Source organism: Chiloscyllium plagiosum, unplaced genomic scaffold (assembly GCF_037043375.1).
Source record: "Chiloscyllium plagiosum isolate Xiang-an unplaced genomic scaffold, Cpla_swu_hap1 HiC_scaffold_8, whole genome shotgun sequence".
Classification (NCBI taxonomy): Eukaryota; Metazoa; Chordata; class Chondrichthyes; order Orectolobiformes; family Hemiscylliidae; genus Chiloscyllium; species Chiloscyllium plagiosum.
In genome coordinates this window covers 15,498,096-15,516,401 of record NW_028270146.1, presented here as the reverse complement: position 1 = coordinate 15,516,401, position 18,306 = coordinate 15,498,096, and the positions used below count along the sequence as shown (strand labels likewise).

At 40.6% G+C, this 18,306-nt stretch overlaps 1 protein-coding gene across 5 annotated transcripts in view; it reads right to left on the bottom strand.

Annotated features, from left to right (window-relative positions):
* cep128 (centrosomal protein 128) overlaps positions 1 to 18,306 on the bottom strand; it is a 416,638-nt gene that overhangs the window by 192,149 nt on the left and 206,183 nt on the right. For all 5 annotated transcript variants that reach the window (XM_043696980.2, XM_087989605.1, XM_043696981.2 and 2 more), the window contains exons 15-16: positions 10,522 to 10,698; positions 2,128 to 2,187 (exon numbers count right to left, since the gene is read on the bottom strand). In XM_043696980.2, the coding sequence (XP_043552915.2) occupies positions 2,128 to 2,187; positions 10,522 to 10,698 (237 nt within the window). The remainder of the gene's footprint in view (positions 1 to 2,127; positions 2,188 to 10,521; positions 10,699 to 18,306) is intronic.

Below are 18,306 nucleotides of genomic sequence, written 5' to 3'. Positions count from 1 at the left end.
CTTTGTACTGTGGGAGGAAACTGGAGCACCCAGAGGAAACCCATGCAGACACGGGGAGAATGTGCAAACTCCACACAGGCAAGTCATCTGAGGGTGGAATGGAACCCGGGTCCTTGGCGCTGTGAGGCAGTAGTGCCTCCTTCTGCAAGGAGTAAGGAAAAAGCAATTTGCCCAAGTCAGAATGGTTTACTTTTAAGTTGCGACACGAGTATGTTAAAGCAAGTGACATCTGATGAGGCGCCATTCTTTTCCTGCTGGAAGAATTCCTAGTCTCACCATGCTCGATGATACAGCAAGTGCAAGTCCTCTTTTATAAAAATCTAATGATCACAAAACCTCCATGAAACAACATTTATAATGAGAATGAAAGCCTGACTGTATTCTCCCGCGGCAGAAGCAATGCAATGTTCAGAATAGTATTCTTCGAGGAGAAAGTGAGGTCTGCAGATGCTGGAGATCAAAGTTGAAACTTTATTGCTGGAACAGCACAGCAGGTCAGGCAGCATCCAGGGAACAAGAGATTCGACGTTTCGGGCACAGGCCCTTCTTCAGGAATGGCCTGAAGAAGGGCCTGTGCCCGAAACGTCGAATCTCCTGTTCCCTGGATGCTGCCTGACCTGCTGTGCTGTTCCAGCAATAAAGTTTCAACTCAGAATAGTATTCTACCATCCCAAATTATTTTCAGGCGGGTTTTAAAACTGCATGAGCGTCACCTCATTGCAGAGGTTGTCTGTTGAGATATTTAAAATTAACTTTCACATGCAAGCATAAATTTAGGATTTGGCCATGGAGTTCATGACAATTTATTTATATGAGCCATTTTCTAAGATTAGTTGCTTTAGTCTTTTGTGAAGTGCTCTAAAGGAAAACTAAAGTATTCCAAGTACTACACTTTAATAACAGGTATATCAGGATATGGAAAAATAAAGCCATTTACTAGCCTGAATATTTCTAATTATCTTGAAATCAGATCGAGCTGACAGTATAGATACAGGCCCGTTGGCCCATTTGGCCAGTGCCAGTTCTCTAAACAGGTTTCATCTTACTCTCCATCTTGTAACTCTACCCACTCATTCCTCCATTCCTTTCTTCTTCATGATAATTAGCAGTTGCTTCCCTTTGGGGGTCGGTTTTAGGACCATTGGTTTTCTTGTTATAAATGATCAGGACTTGCTGTAAGAAGTAAGATTTTAAAGATTGTAGATGATTCTAAACTTAACATCACAAATATTGAACAGGATTGCACCATTCATCAAGAGAACGTAGAGGGTCGGGTGAAATGGGCAGACACACAGCTGATGCAATTTATGTGGAGAAATATGAAGTAATACATATTGAGAGGAACAACATAGAAAGAAAATATAAACTAATGGTACAATGTTAGCAAAGGCTACGAGACCAGAAAGGAATTCACAAATCTGTGAAGGGAGGAAGATTAGTTGTTAAGGCATTTTGAAAAACATTATGGAATTCACTGCTCTGTAAATAGTTGAACTGGTTATAAGAACAGGGACATCATGTTAAATCTTTACAAACCAATGATTAGGACTCGACTGGAGTACTGTGTACAATTATGGGCATCACACTTCAGAATGTAAAGACTTTGGTGAGGGTACAGAGAAGGTTGACGAGAGTGTTATAGGGACTTCAGTTATGGGAAGACAATGGAGCAACTGGAATTCTTATCAATGGACCAAAGGAGTTGTGCATTCTACCATTCTGTACTAAAACATGGTCCTTTCAAATTCCTTATTGGATTTATTGGATTTATTTGTCACTATCTGATAGGGGCATAGTTTCCAAACATGGAATTACCTTCTCTCGGCTTACTGTACAAACAGCTTCAAAATTTTAAATTTAAAAAATGTTTCAGGTCCTCTGACCCTTCCTCAGAAGGCTCAACTTCTGTTTTGGTTCAAAATTTTAAAGATCATTATTAGACCTTACAGTCTCACCTCACCACATAACCTCAAATTGTCTTCAACATTTTCAATTAATGCATTTGCAGTGCTGTGTTCTGTGACTCTGAAAGTCTTGTTGCCAGAATGTCAAAGACATTTTCTGTAAATTTACCATCACCGTAGAGACCCCAAAGTAGTCAATCATATCGGTGCCCTGAATACGTACTTTCACTTCAGCCAGCCAGCGATGGGGATCGTTTTCTAATCCATGTGTAAGTGTTATTGCCTGCAAAGAAAATTAGATTGCAGTTTGTTTGTTAACAGAAGAGATTGAATTTGGAAAGAATGATCACTCAAAAAAAATCTACTTTCCAGGTGGCAGCTCCACACAGTTTATAAAAGAAATTAATTAGGCTCATGATTCTGAAGCATGAACCTTGATTGATTTGCTGCTGAAGCCCTGAGCTGCAATCTCTGTGAAGCTTGTACACAGTGTGCAATCAGGAGGCAACCTCGCAGCAACTCCAGTTAGGCACCAGTCACCTTTCATCACTTGCACCTTTTTTCATTCAAATCCAAACATGACTTGCTACTCAGTCCATCACAAGTTATAGCTGTACTGCAGAGTATAATTTCAATCTTATAAAAAGACATTTAAGTCTGTTTGTTGCATATAAGCAATGTACCTACGCAGAAAACATTCATTGTTACGTCCAAGCTAAAAGTGTCTAGCAAGGAGTTACAAGGAGAAAGGTTAACTGCAGAGATTCGGACTTGTGATCTTTATTTATCTCAAGAGGGTTGGAATGTAAAAACAGCTACGTGCTTCTGAGACTTTATAAAGCTCTGGTTAGACCCCATGTGTCCAATTCTGGGCCCCACATCTCAGGAAGGACATACTGGCACTGGAGCATGTCCAGTGGAGATTCACCCGGATGATCCCTGGAATGATAGGCCTAACATACAATGAACGGCTGAAGATCCTGGGATTGAATTCATTAGCGTTTAGAAGGTCGAGGGGAGATCTAATAGAAACTTACAAGATAATGCATGGCTTAAAAGGGTGGACGTGGGAATTTGTTTCCATAGGGCTGGGATACTATGACCTGTGGGCACTTCCTTATAATTAGAGGGGGTCAATTTACAATGGAAATGAGGAGACATTTCTTCAGCCAGAGAGTGGTGGGCCTGTGGAATTCATTGCCATGGAGCATAATGGAGGCCAGGACATCAAATGTCTTCAAGGCAGGGATTGATAAATTCTTGATCTCACAAGGAATTAAGGGCTATGGGGAGATTGTGGGTAAGTGGCGTTGAAATGCCTATCAGCCATGATTGAATGGCGTAATGGATTCAATGGGCCTAATGGTCTTACTTCCAGTCCTATGTCTTATGGTCTTAATAGCTTGGATGCGGGAAAGATGTATTCTGTTGTGGTCAAATCAAGAGCAAGGGATCATTCTTTAAAAATAAAGAAAGATGAAAATGTTTTTCCCACAGAAGATCACAAGTCTTTTGAATTTTATTCCTCAAAAGACAGTGGGAACAAAGTGTCTGAATGTTCTTAAGGAAGGAACAGATTCTTGATAAGCACAAGGTAAAAGGGTTTTAGGCATGGTAGGGACAAGCCAGCATTTTTGCCACATCACACTTTGCACTTGTGTGGGTAATGGACAACTACAATCCATTTGCTGTAGGTACACCCACAATGCCATTTTGAGAAGGTGTTCCAGGATTTTAACCCAGTGACAGTGAAGGAATAGTGATATGGTACTAAATCTACGTGGTGAGTGGCTTAGAAGAGAACTTGTAGGTGGTGATGGTCCCTTTTATCTGCTGCCTTTCTCCTTCTAGATGGTTGAGGTTGTTGGTTTGGAAGGTGCTGTCTCAGGAACCTTGATGCATTTCTGCAGTGCATCTTATGGATGGTACACACTGCTGTTCGCGAGTTTTGGTGGTGGCAGGAGTGAATATTTGTAGATGTAGTGCCAATCAAGCAGGTTGCTTTGTACTGCATACTGTCATGCTTCTTGAGTATTGTTGGAACTGCACTCATTCAGGCAAGAGAGCATTCCATCACACTCCTGACTTGTACGTTGAAGGTGGAGGAATGACTTTGGGCACACAGGAGGGGAGTTACTCATTGTTGGTAAACCAGCCATGTTGATAGTAGAGGATTTAGTGATAATGCCGTTGAATGTCAAGGGGCAATCCCTTCTCTTGTTGAGATGTTTGTTTGTATCATAAATCAGAAGAACAGTAATCACATGCATTACCACATCTTTTCAAACTTTTGCATTCAATAAGTAGCATTTGAAAGGCAAATGCTTTGGTGCACAAAGACCATAAGGCATAGGAGCAGATTTAGACTACTGGATCAAGGCTGATATATTTCTCAAACTCATTCTCCTGTCTTCTCCCTGTAATTCTTGATTCCCTTACTAATCAAGAACCTGTTTATCTTTATCTTAAATACACTAAATGCCTCGGCCTCCACAGCCCTCTCCACATATTAAGTAGCCTCTGGCTAAAGAGCTTCCTTCTCACCTCAGGTCTAACGTATCCTTGCTTCACTCTGAGGCTGCGCTCGCGAGTGTCCTATTCTCTCCTACTGTTGGAAACATCTTTTTCATGTCCACTCTATCCAGGCCTCTCAGTATTCTGCACGTTTTAAGCGGAACACCATTCATCTTTCTAAATGCGATTGAATACTGACCCAGAATCCTCATCTGCTCCTCATTGACAAATCCTTCATTCTCAGGATCATTCTTGTAAAGGATGGCAGCAACTTCATGCCCAGCAAAATCACAGAACAATGAGATGAATAACGAACTGAAGGATGGCCAAGAGCAGCTTGCTAAAGCTATTCCTGAACAGAACTATAACCTAAAGCAGAACTGATGATGATGTTACCTAGTATGGTGACAAAAAGTCTGAAAACAACCCTTCAAGCTCAGCCAGCTAACTTACGTATGCAGAATTATTGTCTTAAATTCCGTTATCTGATTTTCCCCCATTTCACCAATTAGACCATAAAACTATAACACTTAAGAATAAAAGTAGGCCATTCAGCCCAATCAAATCCACTCTGTATTTCAATGAGATAATCTGATAATCCTCAAATCTACCTACCTGCTTTATCCCATAACCACTGATTTGCTTACTATCTCAGCCTTGAATACACTTAACAACCAAGTCTTGACAGCCTTCTGCAGCAAAGAATTTCAAAGATTCACCTCTCTCAGAAGTAATTTCTACACACCTTTGTCTTAAATGGGTGATCTTTTATTCTGAGGTTATGTCCTCTGGTCCTAGATTCTCCCAAAATAGAAACAGTCTCTCCATCTCGACTTATCAAGCCCCCAGAGATTCCAATATGGTCAGCTGCTCTTGGTTATTCATCTTACTGTTGTGCGATTTTGTTGTGCGAGAGTTGTACCTTTCTGAACATCAATGAGTCAATTAGCCTCTCCTCTTAAGAAATGGAATTCAGCCAGTTAATCTTCTGGGGACTGTCTCCAGTGTGAGCCCTTAGATTAGGGGACCAAACTTGTTCACAATATTCCAGGGATAGAAACATAAAATGCCAGAGAAACACAGCAGGTCTGGGAATATCTGTGGAGGGAGCAACAGTGTTTACATTTCAATTTTATCATGACACTTCTTTAGAACTAGAAGGGTCTGGAAAAATTTTTTTTATGTTGTTGACAGGACTGTAGAAGGAACAAGTGGAACGAAAGGTATGGGTGCCTAGGACAAAAAATAAAGGGAGAACTGATAATGGTAAAGGAGAGATAGAGATGTAAAATAGGAGTAAATAATAAATGTGAGTGGAGACAATGGGTCTGTCTGAAAGCAAAACCGAGAAGATGCATAGAAGGCACAGAATTAGGGGTGGGTGGGGGATGTAGGAGAGTGTGTGTATGAGAGAGACAGAGAGATTGTGTGTGTGTGTGTGCGCACGCATGAGAGACAGAGACAGAGTGTGAAAAAGAGAGAGTCTTTGTGTGTGTGTGAGAGTGAGTGTGCATGCGTTTGAGAGAGTGTGTGCGCGTGCGCGTGTGAGAGCATGTTTGTGTGTGCGCGCGTGTGAGAGAGAGAGAGAGACACAGTGTGTGTGAGAGAGAGTCTCTGTGTCTGAGAGCGTGTATGTAAGTGTATGTGTGTTTGTGTGTGTGAGTGAAAGAGTGTGTATGTAAGCTGACCATATTGGAATCTTTGGGGGCTTAATAAGTTACAGGCATGTGAGAGCATGCGTGTGAGAGGGGGTGAGAATATGTGTGAGACTGAGAGTGTGTGTGAACATGCACACGTGTATGTGTGTACATGTGTGAATGAGTGTGTGGGTGTGCACCCATATGAATGAGAGACTGAGAGAAAGAAAGAGAGAGAGAGACACACACACACAGAGGGAACGAGAGTGAGAGTGACTGAGTGAGTAAGAGAGTGAGTGAGCAAGAGAGAAAGCACAGGCCATCTCGAAATCTTTGGGGACTTGATAAGTTAGAGGCAGAGAGGCTGTGTGTGCGCGTGTGTGTGTGTGTGAGAGAGAGTGTACATGAGAGAAAGAGTGTGTGTGTGTGTGAGTGAATGTGTGGGTGAGAGAGGATAGTGAAAGAGTGAGTATGTGAGCCAGAGTATGAGTGTGTGAGTGCACATATCAACATGGAGAACAGCAGCCATTTTCCAGAGATGAACTTAATGTCGAGTCCTTGAGGCTGTGAAGTGACCAAGTGGAAAATGAACAACACTCCAGGCCTCAGCACTAAGGTCAACAACTTTGGCGAATAATCTCTACCAGCCATTCAATCCCACCCTCCCCAACCCACTGTGTCTTTCTTGTATCTTGTTGGCTTTGCAACTAACTCATTTCAAATCTATCCCTTGCACCTGCATTACATCTTAGACCTCCTTTACCACCATTAACACTCCCTTTGTCTTTTGCTCTGGGCATCCTCACCGTCTGTTCCACCCCCTCCTCCAAACCATTTGTCAACAGCACCAAAACCAACATTTTCTGGATCTTTTCAGTTTTGATGAAGACTCTGCTGTCTGTCCACAGATGCTTCCAGATTTTCTCGAGCACGTTCTGTTTTTTATATTCCTGGAATACTGTGATCAATTTTTGTTTTCTATTCCTCTTGCCAAACTGTACAATAGCACATTTTCCCACATTCTATTCCATTTCCCAAGTCTTCACCCACTCACTCAGCCTGACTATATCTATCTGTAACTCTTTGCATCATCCTCCGTACTTACTTTCCCACTTATTTTGATGTCATCCACAAACTTGACTACATACATTCACTTCCCTCATCCTAGTCATTCATACAATTCTAAATAATTGTGACCCCAGCACCAATCCTGGTATCCCAGGGATCTGTGACTCCAGTCCTTGGGTTACAGATTGCCATCCTGAAAATGCCCCCTTTATCCCAACCTTCTGTCTTGTGTTAGCTAGCTAATCTACCATTCATGATAATATAATACCCTGACACGTGGGCTCTTATGTTATTAAGTAGCCTTATGTGCAGTAGCTAATTGAATCCCTTTTGGAAATCCAAATGTGTTACATTAATAAAGTGAATGCACTTAGGTAGAACTGGATCTGTGTTCATCAGTGTGGAAATTGGACACTTCAGTGGGTTTTAACCAGAAAATTACTCAGAAATCTGTTTAGGAAACTAATGAAGTTGTAAGTAGTTAAGAAATGCTTCCACAGAACTACATAACTTGAAATTGTCCATTCCTCAGTGGTAGTAGAATGACATCAAAGTCTCAGCAACTGCAGTTACCTACAGCTACTGTAACAGTGTTTCAAACAGTAAGTTAATTTCAGGCATGATTTTATATTAATTCTGTAGCTGGAGTTAGGATTACTGACAATTACTATATTTCAGCAAGGTAAGACAGTAATAAGGGATAACTTAGCACCCTCTTCTGGAAAGAGGTGATGGAGCATCAAGGTACAGAGACTTTTGCAGGACGTCAAAAAAACACATGCTTTATATAGCACTTTTCGTAACCACCAGTTATCCCACAGCACAATGAAGCACTTTTCAAAGGTAAAGTCAATATTGTCCTACCAGACCACAGGACTGTTCTCTCATTATAGAAAGACAACTGATGGTAGTTTAACCTGAGGGTTATCACGCCTCAGGAAAGGGGAGGGGTTAAGGAGAAGAGTCCTTCATGGTAACCTCAACCTGTGTGGGAATTGAACTTACACTGTTGTATCACTATATGTTGCAAACCAGCTATCCCACCAACACAGCTAACTGCTCCCCTCTTTTAAAGGGTAGTCACTGTCATAATGTAAGAAACACGGGAACCAATTTGCACACAATAACTCCTGAAAACTGTAATTCAATAATAACCAGATAATAACTGTTTTTGGGATGTTGGTTGAGATACAAATATTGCTAGGGCCCTGAAGGAAAGTTCACTGCTCTTCAGAGGAAGGGCATTCTGGGACCTCTTATGTCTTCTTGAGAGGGCAGATGGAATGGTATAACACCTTATCCAAAAGACAGTATGCCCAACAGTGCGGCATACTTTCAGTTTTGCATTGCAGTGTCAGTCTTGATTTTTGTGCTCACTTGAACCCACAATCTCGTAACTCAGGGACAGAGGAATCAACCACTGAGCCATAACTGATCAACAAGGAAAAACTACAGTAGAAGTATCAATGGAATACAATTTAACTGTCTATAGAATCTAATGCCCAGAATTCAAGTGGCGAAAATGTAATCATACAGAATAAAAGCAGCCAAATAAAAATCTATTACTTCAATTGTCAGTCACAATATTTCAATAGCTGTTAACAGATTTATTGTGCAGTACTGGGATTGAAAAACATTCGAAGTAAAATACATGTATAAGGACAAAGGAACGAATGCAGCAAGCATTTTTATGATTTGCACTTAAGTCAAAAAGACTTAAATTAAATCACTAAACTGCTGAGACTGACAGAAATGAGATGTTGGGTAAACTGAAGTTTGTTGCACATATGAATCTACCCCCTTGTTCTTCAAACACTTTCTCTGAAATGAAACCTTCTGCTATAAATATGGTGAAGGAAAAATATTCTAAGTGCCTCCATATGAAATAATTCTATTGATTGTCAATGATTTATGTACAATACTGTAGGCTAATGTCAGACAGGCCTAGCAAAGCTCTCACTTCTTCAATCAGATTGAGAATTCAAGCATCATTCCAGGGAATTGAGCACTTTAATGCACTGTTGAGGAAGTGGTGCACTGTTCAAAGTGCTTCCTTTCGTTTGGGGTATATTGCCAAGGACTCAACTGCTCTCTCAATGGACCATCAATAAATAAGGCAGAAAGAATACTTTAGGTATGCTAGCCAACATTTATTAACCAACATCACCAAAATATACCAATGGATCTCGCATGATTGTGAAATGTTGTTACATACAAACTGGCTTGCTTACAAAACAAGTGCCTAGTCTGTATTGCAAAACAACTATTGTCTACAAAGAGAGAACGTGAAAGTTGTTGTGTCAATGTAAGTCCAGTTCTCCTCAACAAATTGTTTTTGAACAGGACATTTAAAGTAGCCAAAAGTCCCAAGGAACTGTACTGGAGCAACAGCAAATGAAACGTAATGCAACAGTATTTAGAGAGGCAAGTCATACGGGTACTTTTCAAGGAGTGCCTTAAAATAATGGCACCAAAGGTTGGATAGTGGAAAATGTGATACCTTCATTCAATATAATGTGCAAGAACATTTCTAGTTATTCTAGTTGCTCAGTTGGCTGGACGGCTGGCTTGTGATCAGGAGTTATGCCAATAGTAACCGATTGAGGTTACCATAACGGACTCTCCTTCTCAAGTCTTTCCCTCACCTGAGGTGTAATGACCCTCAGGTTTAACCACAATCAGTCATCTCCCTCTCTGTCTCTAATCAGAGAACAGCCCTATGGTCTGGTGGGTCTTTGGCAAATTCACTTTTATTCAGCAACTCATAACAACCCCAAACTGCCTATGAGGGTGATGGAAACAGAGACAATGATTTCACAAGGGAATTTGACAGTCAATTAATGAAAAGGAACTTTCAAGTTCACAGAGGTAAAGTAGGGGATGTGGCTGATTAGATTGCTACACTGAGACCTGGCAATGACTCGGTGGGCTGATTGGCTTCTTTCTGTGCCATTACAACTTGGAAGAATAGAGAGGTTGAGAAAGGGAATGCCAGAAGTCAGGACAAATTAAGGAACAGCCTCCAGTGGGTTGCACTGATGAAAATCAGGATGCGCAGGAGGCCAGGATTAGAAGAGATCTCAGAGCAGCTTTCAAAAATACGGAAAGGATGAATCCACGTAGCATCTTAAGTATGGTTTGTCACAAATCCAAAGGAAGCTTTCAGTAAGGACTGGAGGAAATCTCAAAGCAAGTCACACTGAGCTACTCTCAATTATTTCCACTTGTCCTCATCAACTATTATTCTCAACAAAGGCTTAAGTATAGGTCATCTGCCTGTGGCCCACGTTAAAAAAATGAAATATAGATGAGCGAGATCAACATCGCAGATGGTGGTGGAGGGGAGGAAATTTACTGAAGTTAGTTGTACAAAGTCAATAAAAGTTTACATTGATTACTTTGAACTTGTCACCAGGATCTCTGGAGAGGAAATCACACGCAGCATCAATTTCTTTTCCCACAGAACAAAGGATTGTCTCTTGCTCTGTTTGGATTCTTCTGATTTGATCATTAAGCTGAAATGTCATTTGCTCCAGTTGCCTCACAGATTCTTCTCCATTAACAGCCAGCTTACCCTGCAGAAAGCACATAAACAATCACTGTTACAGCTTTCTCAACTAATATGGTGTTCAATACTTCCACACAAAAAGATGATAGGGAGAAAAAAAACAACTTATTAACACAGTGTCAGAATATTTCTGAACACTTCACGTCTACAGAAGCCCTTCCCAAGTGCAGACAGTATTGCAAATGTAGTGAGGCATTGAATATGTGTATAGTAAGATCCAACAAATAGTAATGATGTTAACACGAGATAAATGTTTACAGAATTCTCTTGCTCCTTTCAGAGTTCCATCATGGGAACTTATGCACACACACGGGGGCCACAATATAACATTTCATTCAAAAGGTGACACTGCGGTACTCTCTTTGTACTGCACTAGAGTGTCTTCCAAAATTATTTGCTTAAGCCTGTGGAGTGGGGCTGAAATCCACCACCCCTGACTCAGAGAAGACAGTGCTAACACTAAAGGTGATGCGCTTGACTGTATTTTCAAAGTAAATTACAGTTGTGTTAATTAGCTATGCCAATTAAGATACCTCACCTCAGGAATCTCACTGAAACCCTCCCAAAACCATTCATGAAATCATTCAAATTGGGCTATTCAGCTCAGCAAGCCTGTGAGTATCGTCTTGCAATACAATCATGACTGATCTGATCGCGAACTGATCCCACTTTCCTGCCTGTCCCTCATAACCCTCAACCCTCTTAATAATCAAAAATCTTTCTGACTCAGCATTGAATCGATGCAATGACCAAGTCTCCAATCTCCAAATCTCTCTGTGGAAAAGAATTCCAAAGATTAATAGCATTCTGATAAAAACGTCAATATTGAATTGGAAATTTATTTTCATATTTTTCCCCTGAACTATCATATTTGTCTGACATGACCAGCATTTTCCAGAATAACAGTATCATTTATTCTCTCACAGTACATAATCCGATTTACCAAGATTTATAGAACAATATAAATCTTAATGCACAGGAATAGGCTTTTTGACCATGGTGGCCATGTCAGCTGAATAAACTTCTTACCCTTTCTAATCCCACTTTCCAGCACGTCCCCTAGCAGGATACAGTACTTCAGATGCACATGCAGGTACCTTTTATAGATCAGGTGAGGATTTTGCCTCAACCTCGAAACTAGGCAGAAAATTCCATACATCAACCACCCTCTGGGTGAAAACATTTTTCCTCACATCCCCTCCAACCCTACACCCCAATCATTTTAAAACTGCAATGACTTCACTGTTAGGGGAAATAGGTTTTTCTCTGTCCACTCTCTCCAAACTCCTCATTATTTTTTTACATCTGAATTAAGACATCACTTAGCCACCTCTGTTCTAACAAAATGAACCCTAGGCTATTCATACCTACAATTTTCAAGCCCTGACAACATTCTCATAAATCTTTTCTGTACTCTCTCTTGAGCAATTGTGTCCATCTGTAATGATGATTAGAATTGTACACAAAACTCCAGCCATGGCCTTACCAGTATTTTATAAAGTTCCAGCATTACATCCCTGTTTTTGAATTTAATGCTTTGTCCAATGAAGGAAAATATCTTACGCGCTTCCTTTACCACCTTATCTATCTATTCTGCCGTATTTAGGGATCTGTGAGCAAGCATTGCAAGATGTCTCTCTTTCTCTATATGCGTCTGTAACTGCTGTCATATGGTGCAATACTTACTGTACCTGACCATCTATTATACTTGTCACTTTCTCTTCACCTGCTCTAGTTAGCAATATGCCAACTATTTTTAGCATCAACATACATTACTTTACAAACCGTAAACATCATAAACAACCTACCTGAAAAAGCCTTTGCAGTTCTTATCATCTTCTTGGCCAAGCTTCTGCATTTGCCAAATAATCTAACTATTCATTCTGCTTCCAATATCACCTCCAAAATCATTTACAAATGTTATCATCCGTAACACCATGGGTAGTGCCAGAGGCAGAAACTCCAGCTTCAGGCCCTGCTAATGAACTTGATGGCAAAGGAAGGTGGAGTCATGATGCGGCAAAGCAAGTCAAGTTTCAAATTGCAAAACCTTTCAATACATGCCAGCAACAGACAGTAAGTATGGGAGAAATTCCTGGTTGGCGATATGATAGAAAGAAGTTGGACCCTCCATTGTTCCATATAGCTTTAAGACTATGTCATGCATATAAAAGTGCATGCTGTCATTATAATTCTGAGTCCTTGGGTCTGATTAGCTGGTTCCTCTCAAGAAAGTTCAGGGATGTAGAGAGGCTGGGATTGACCATTTTAGAGCTGAGAAATTTAAGAGGAGATTTAATCTGTGTTCAAAATTAGAGATGGATTTAACAGAACAATGAAACTATTTGCTCTGGATAAGAAAGCAAGTAACAAATATTGTACTCCAAATAGCTAGTTGCAAAGGGCAAATCCAACCCTGTCTTTATTCACAGAGTGGAGCATTACAAGCAGATTTCTCCTGACTCCACCTGACTGGTATTAACAAGTGTTTCTGCATGAAAAAAAAATATTTTTAATCAACATCAGGGATGCTATAACACAATTCTAGGGAAGGTAGATCTTGAACCTAGACCTCTGATCCTTCTATCATTGCACTGTAAGACTCCTAAAATTTATCCAGCTTGAGGTTCAACCCAATTACCCTGGAAGTAAGAGTCTCATACTCTAACAACTAAGCTAGCAGGAAATAGTCGGTACTTGTTCATCAAAGTGCGTGGACATGTTATGACACACCTCTGAGGCAGGTGGAACTTCAACTCACGCCCTCTTGCTCAGAGGTCAAGACACTACCAGTACATCACAGGAAACCTTACCAGTGCCTCTTTATATAAAAGTACATATTATCAATCAACCTGCACCAACTAATCAACCAAAGAACAGACCTTGTCTCCAAAGACAGCGCTGTGGCCATTCCTGCATTACTGTCATGAACTGGTGCATCTGTGGCAGTTGATTGGTAATGATGAGATCAAATATCTGCTCCCTCTTATTGGTTATTTCACCACCTGCAACTGACCCAGTCTAGAACTATTCCCTCTAGGATTCATCTAGCTTGGTCAGCAGTAGTGCTGCCAAACCACTCTTGGAGACAGACAATGAAATCTCCCACAGTACACTCTACACCCTTGCCACCCTCAGCACTTCCTCCAAGTGACGTTCAACACGCAGAGGTTCTGATTCAGTGGCTGGGAGTGGATAAGTGGGGGCTATGGTGCAAGGTAATCAGCAGGAGATTTCCTTTGTCCCCGTTTGACTCGTTGCCATCAAGTTTCATCAAGTCTGGAGTCAATGTTGATAATTCTCCTGCAACTCCTTTCCCACTGTTTACCATAGTGTTTCCATCTCTGTTGAGTCTGTCCTGCCAATGGGACATAATTAAAGTTCTTAAGGCAAATTTTAAGGGTATGAAACAAGAACTTTTAACAGTTGATTGGAGTAGACTGTTCACAGGTAAAGGGATGACTGACAAGTGGTATGGGAACTACAGTTCAGAGATATTAAGTTCCTGTTAGAGTGAAAGGGAAGGCTGGTCAAATTATAGAACAATGGATGAACAAAGCTATTGAGGTTCTAATCAAGAATAAAAATGAATTATATATTAGGTATAGAACAATTGGGGTCAACTGAATCATTTGAAGAATATAAAGAGTGTAGGGACATTCTTAAGAAGGAAATCAGGAAGGCAAAGAAGGGACATGAGATAGCCTTGGCAGATAAGGTTAAAGATAATTCAATAAAATTTAACAAATATATTAAGAGCAAGAGAACAACCAGTGAGAGAGAGAGAGAGAAAGTAGGACCCCTTAAAGATTGACAAGGTCATCTTTTTGTTGAATGTCAGGAATTGGAGAGATATTAAATGAATATTCGTGCCAGTTTTTACTATTGAGAAAGAAATGGAGGCTAGATAACTCAGGAAAATAAATACTGATGCTTTGAAAACAGTTCACATTACAGAAGGGGAAAACTGGAGGTCTTGGAAAACATAAAAGTGGGTAAATCTCCTGAACCTGAACAGGTGTATCCCAGGATATTGTAGGAAGTTAGGGAAAATCTGTGGGACCCCTAGCAGAAATATTTGTATAATCTATAAACATGGGAGGGGGGCAGCAGGAGTGGCTACTGTTGTGCCATTGTTTAGGAAAGGCTATAAGGAGAAGCCTAGAAGCTATAGACCTGTGAGTCTGACATCGATGTAGGTTAAGTTATTGGAGGTGATTCTGAAAGATAGGATTTACATGCATTTGGAGAGGCAAGGATTGATTAGGAATAGTCGGCTTGACTTTGTGCAAGGAAAATCGTGTCTCACAGACTTTGTTTGAGTTTTTTAATGAAGTAACCAAAAAGACATATGCAGAGTGGTAGACGTTATTTACTTGGACTTTAGTAAAGCCTTTGACAAGGTTCTGCATGGTAGACTAATTAGTAATGTTAGATCACATGGGATTCAGGGTGAGCTTGCTAACTGGATACAAAATTGGCTTTACAGTACAATACTGAGAGTGGTGGTGGAAGGTCGTTTTTCAGATTGAAGGGCTGTGACCAGCAGTGTTCCAAAGGAATTGGTACTGGGTTCACTTTTGTCTGTCATTTACATTAATGATGTAGTTGAGAATACAGGAGGCATGGTTTGTAAGTTTGTGGATGACACCAAAACTATTGGTGAAGTGGACAGTGAAGAAGGTTACCTAAGATTACAAAGAGAGTCAATGGGCTGAGGAGTGGCAGATGAAGTTTAATTTGGATAAATGCGAAGTGCTACATTTTAGTCGTTCAAACAAGGACAGGACATGTATAATTAATGGGCCGGCCCGAAACATCGATTTTTCCTGCTTGTCAGATGCTGCCTGACGTGCTGTGCTTTTCCAGCAACACACTCTCAACCCTGGGTAGTATTGCAAAGCAAAGAGACCTAAGGGTTCAGGTACATAATTCTATGAAATTTACATCACAGGTAGACATGATAGCGAAGAAGCTGTTTAACACGCTTGCTTTCATTGCTCGGACCTTTGAGTATAGGAGTTGGGATGTCATGTTGAGATTGTACAATATATTGGTGAGGCCTCTTCTGGAGTACTTTGTGCAGTTCTGGTTGTCCTGCTATAGGAAGGATATTATTAAACCAGAGAGGGTTCAGAAAAGATTTACCAGGGTGTTACCAAGAATAGATGGTTTGAGATATAAAAATATAGACTGGATAGGCTGAGAACTTTTCACTGGGGCAAAGGAGGTTAAGGGGTGACCTTATAAAGATTTATAAAATCCTGAGGGGCATAGATAAGGTGAATGGGTCCTTTCCCTAGGGTGTGGGATTTCAAAACTAGGGGCATACTTTTGAGGTGAGAGGAAAAAGACTTAAAAAGGATGAGGGGCAACTTTTTTATGCAGAGAATGGGTCACTGTGGAATGAACTACCAGAAAGTGGTGGATGCAGGTACAGTTACAATGTTTAAAAGATATTTGGATAAGTACATGAACAGGAAAAGTTTGGAGGGATATGGGCCAAGCGCAGGCAGGTGGCACTAGTTTAATTTGGGAACATGGTCGGTGTGGACTGGTTGGACCAAAAGATCTGTTTCAATCCCGCATGACTCTATAACACACCTAGAAATGATGACGCTATTATCTCGCACATTATAAAAAATGATTCTGTGAGTATGATTTAGTCTGTTTGAGAATTCTCCTTATTTTGATTAGTCTCAGATGTTGACATAGTTGACAGTGGTGTGTTTGCCATTGTTATATCTGGAACCAATGTAGCCTCATTTCAGTTCTTTTTTGAGACTTCCAAGCAGTTGATTAAATTGGATAGCTTGCTAAGCCATTTCAGAATTAAGAGTCAATCACATTGCTGTGGGTCTGGTGCCACATGGAGATCAGACAGCAATTTTCCTTCCCCACAGGATGGGTTATACAGCATCAACAATGGGATAATGGTCATCATTACACTTTATTGAATTCAAATTCCATTTGCCATGATGAGATTTGAATCCAAGTTCTCTTAATATTACCTAGGTCTCTGGATAACGAACGATAGTTGAAATTGCAGGAGAAACTCAACAGCTCAACAGGTCTGGCAGCATTTGTAGAGAGAAAGCAGAGTTAACATTTCAGCTCCAGTGGCTCTTCCTCAGAACACTTATGAAGAAGGGCCATTAGAGTCAATCGATACAAAAATACATTCAGAGCTGCAAATGGCATAGCTCACATTAATGTTGAAATAATAGTCTGCATCAGATGAACACAGTCCAAAAATTGGATAGTATCAAATACATTTAAAAAGGGGGGTGCTAATTAGCTTGGATTATATAAAAATAATACATCAACCAGTCCAGAAACAAGGATGAGGGAACTTTTGAACATAATCACTCAATATTGTAGACTAATGAGTTGTAAATGCACACTTCTGCTTAAAAAGGGATGAAGGATTCTCTTCTCCCTACAAAACAATCTACAAGGAATTTGCAGTATCAAGTCAAGGTGATGAAATTTTCTCCTCATGTCTAGATGGGTGCAATCCCAACAACACGCATACATTTCAACACCGCTGAAAATGTGTTGCTGGAAAAGCGCAGCAGGTCAGGCAGCATCCAAGGAGCAGGAGAATCGACGTTTCAGGCATGAGCCCTTCTTCAGGTATGCTGCCTGACCTGCTGCGCTTTTCCAGCAACACATTTTCAGCTCTGATCTCCAGCATCCGCAGCCCTCACTTTCTCCTCATACATTTCAACACCATCCAGCCCAAAGCAACCCACTTGACTGGCACCCCAACCACCATCTTCAATACCCACTTCCTTCATCAATTATACATAATGGCAATAGCATGTACCTCCTACAAGATGTTTCTCTAGTAATTCTCCAAGAGTCCTTCAATAGCAACTTCCTAAGCTGCTCCCACCACCCACCTAGAGGGACAAGGGTAGCAAATGCATGGTAACACCACCTGCAAGTTCCCCTCCAAATCACATACATTCCTGACTTGGTGCTATAATGTAATTTCTCCACAGTCAAAATTCCGGAAGTCCTTTCTGAGCAGTATGATGTGTGTTTCACAATGCATAGATTGTAGCAGTTCAAGAACCACCACCTTTTCCGGTGCAATTAGAAATGGGCACAAGATGCTGGCCTAAACAGTGATGTTGACATCCCATGAACCAATAAAAAGAAAAATCAGCCTCTCTGTGATGAGAAAACTTCTAAATTCCACTGGCAAAGATAAAAGTAATTCCCAATTGGAAACGCATAAGTTAATAATGGACAGTCAGCATGGATATGTTAAGGCATAACATGTCTGACTAACCTGACTGAGTTCTTTAAAGAAGGGGTGATGATGGCATAGCAGTAAATTTTCAATTTAGTCCCAAACTCTAGCTTTTACCACATTACCCTACAAATTAGTTCTCTGTTCCTTCATCAAAGAATTCAATCAAGTTACTCGAATATGTTTTGCTATTAACAAATTCATGGCCTTACTTTTCTGATGCTTGAAGACGTCCACAGTACGCTGTGTGTAACAGAGAATACTCAAGACAGAAAGCAAGTTTTGCATCAAGTGTATCTCAGTCTAGTTATTATTTAAGATCCCCTGGAGACCAGTTCAGATGAACCCTATTTT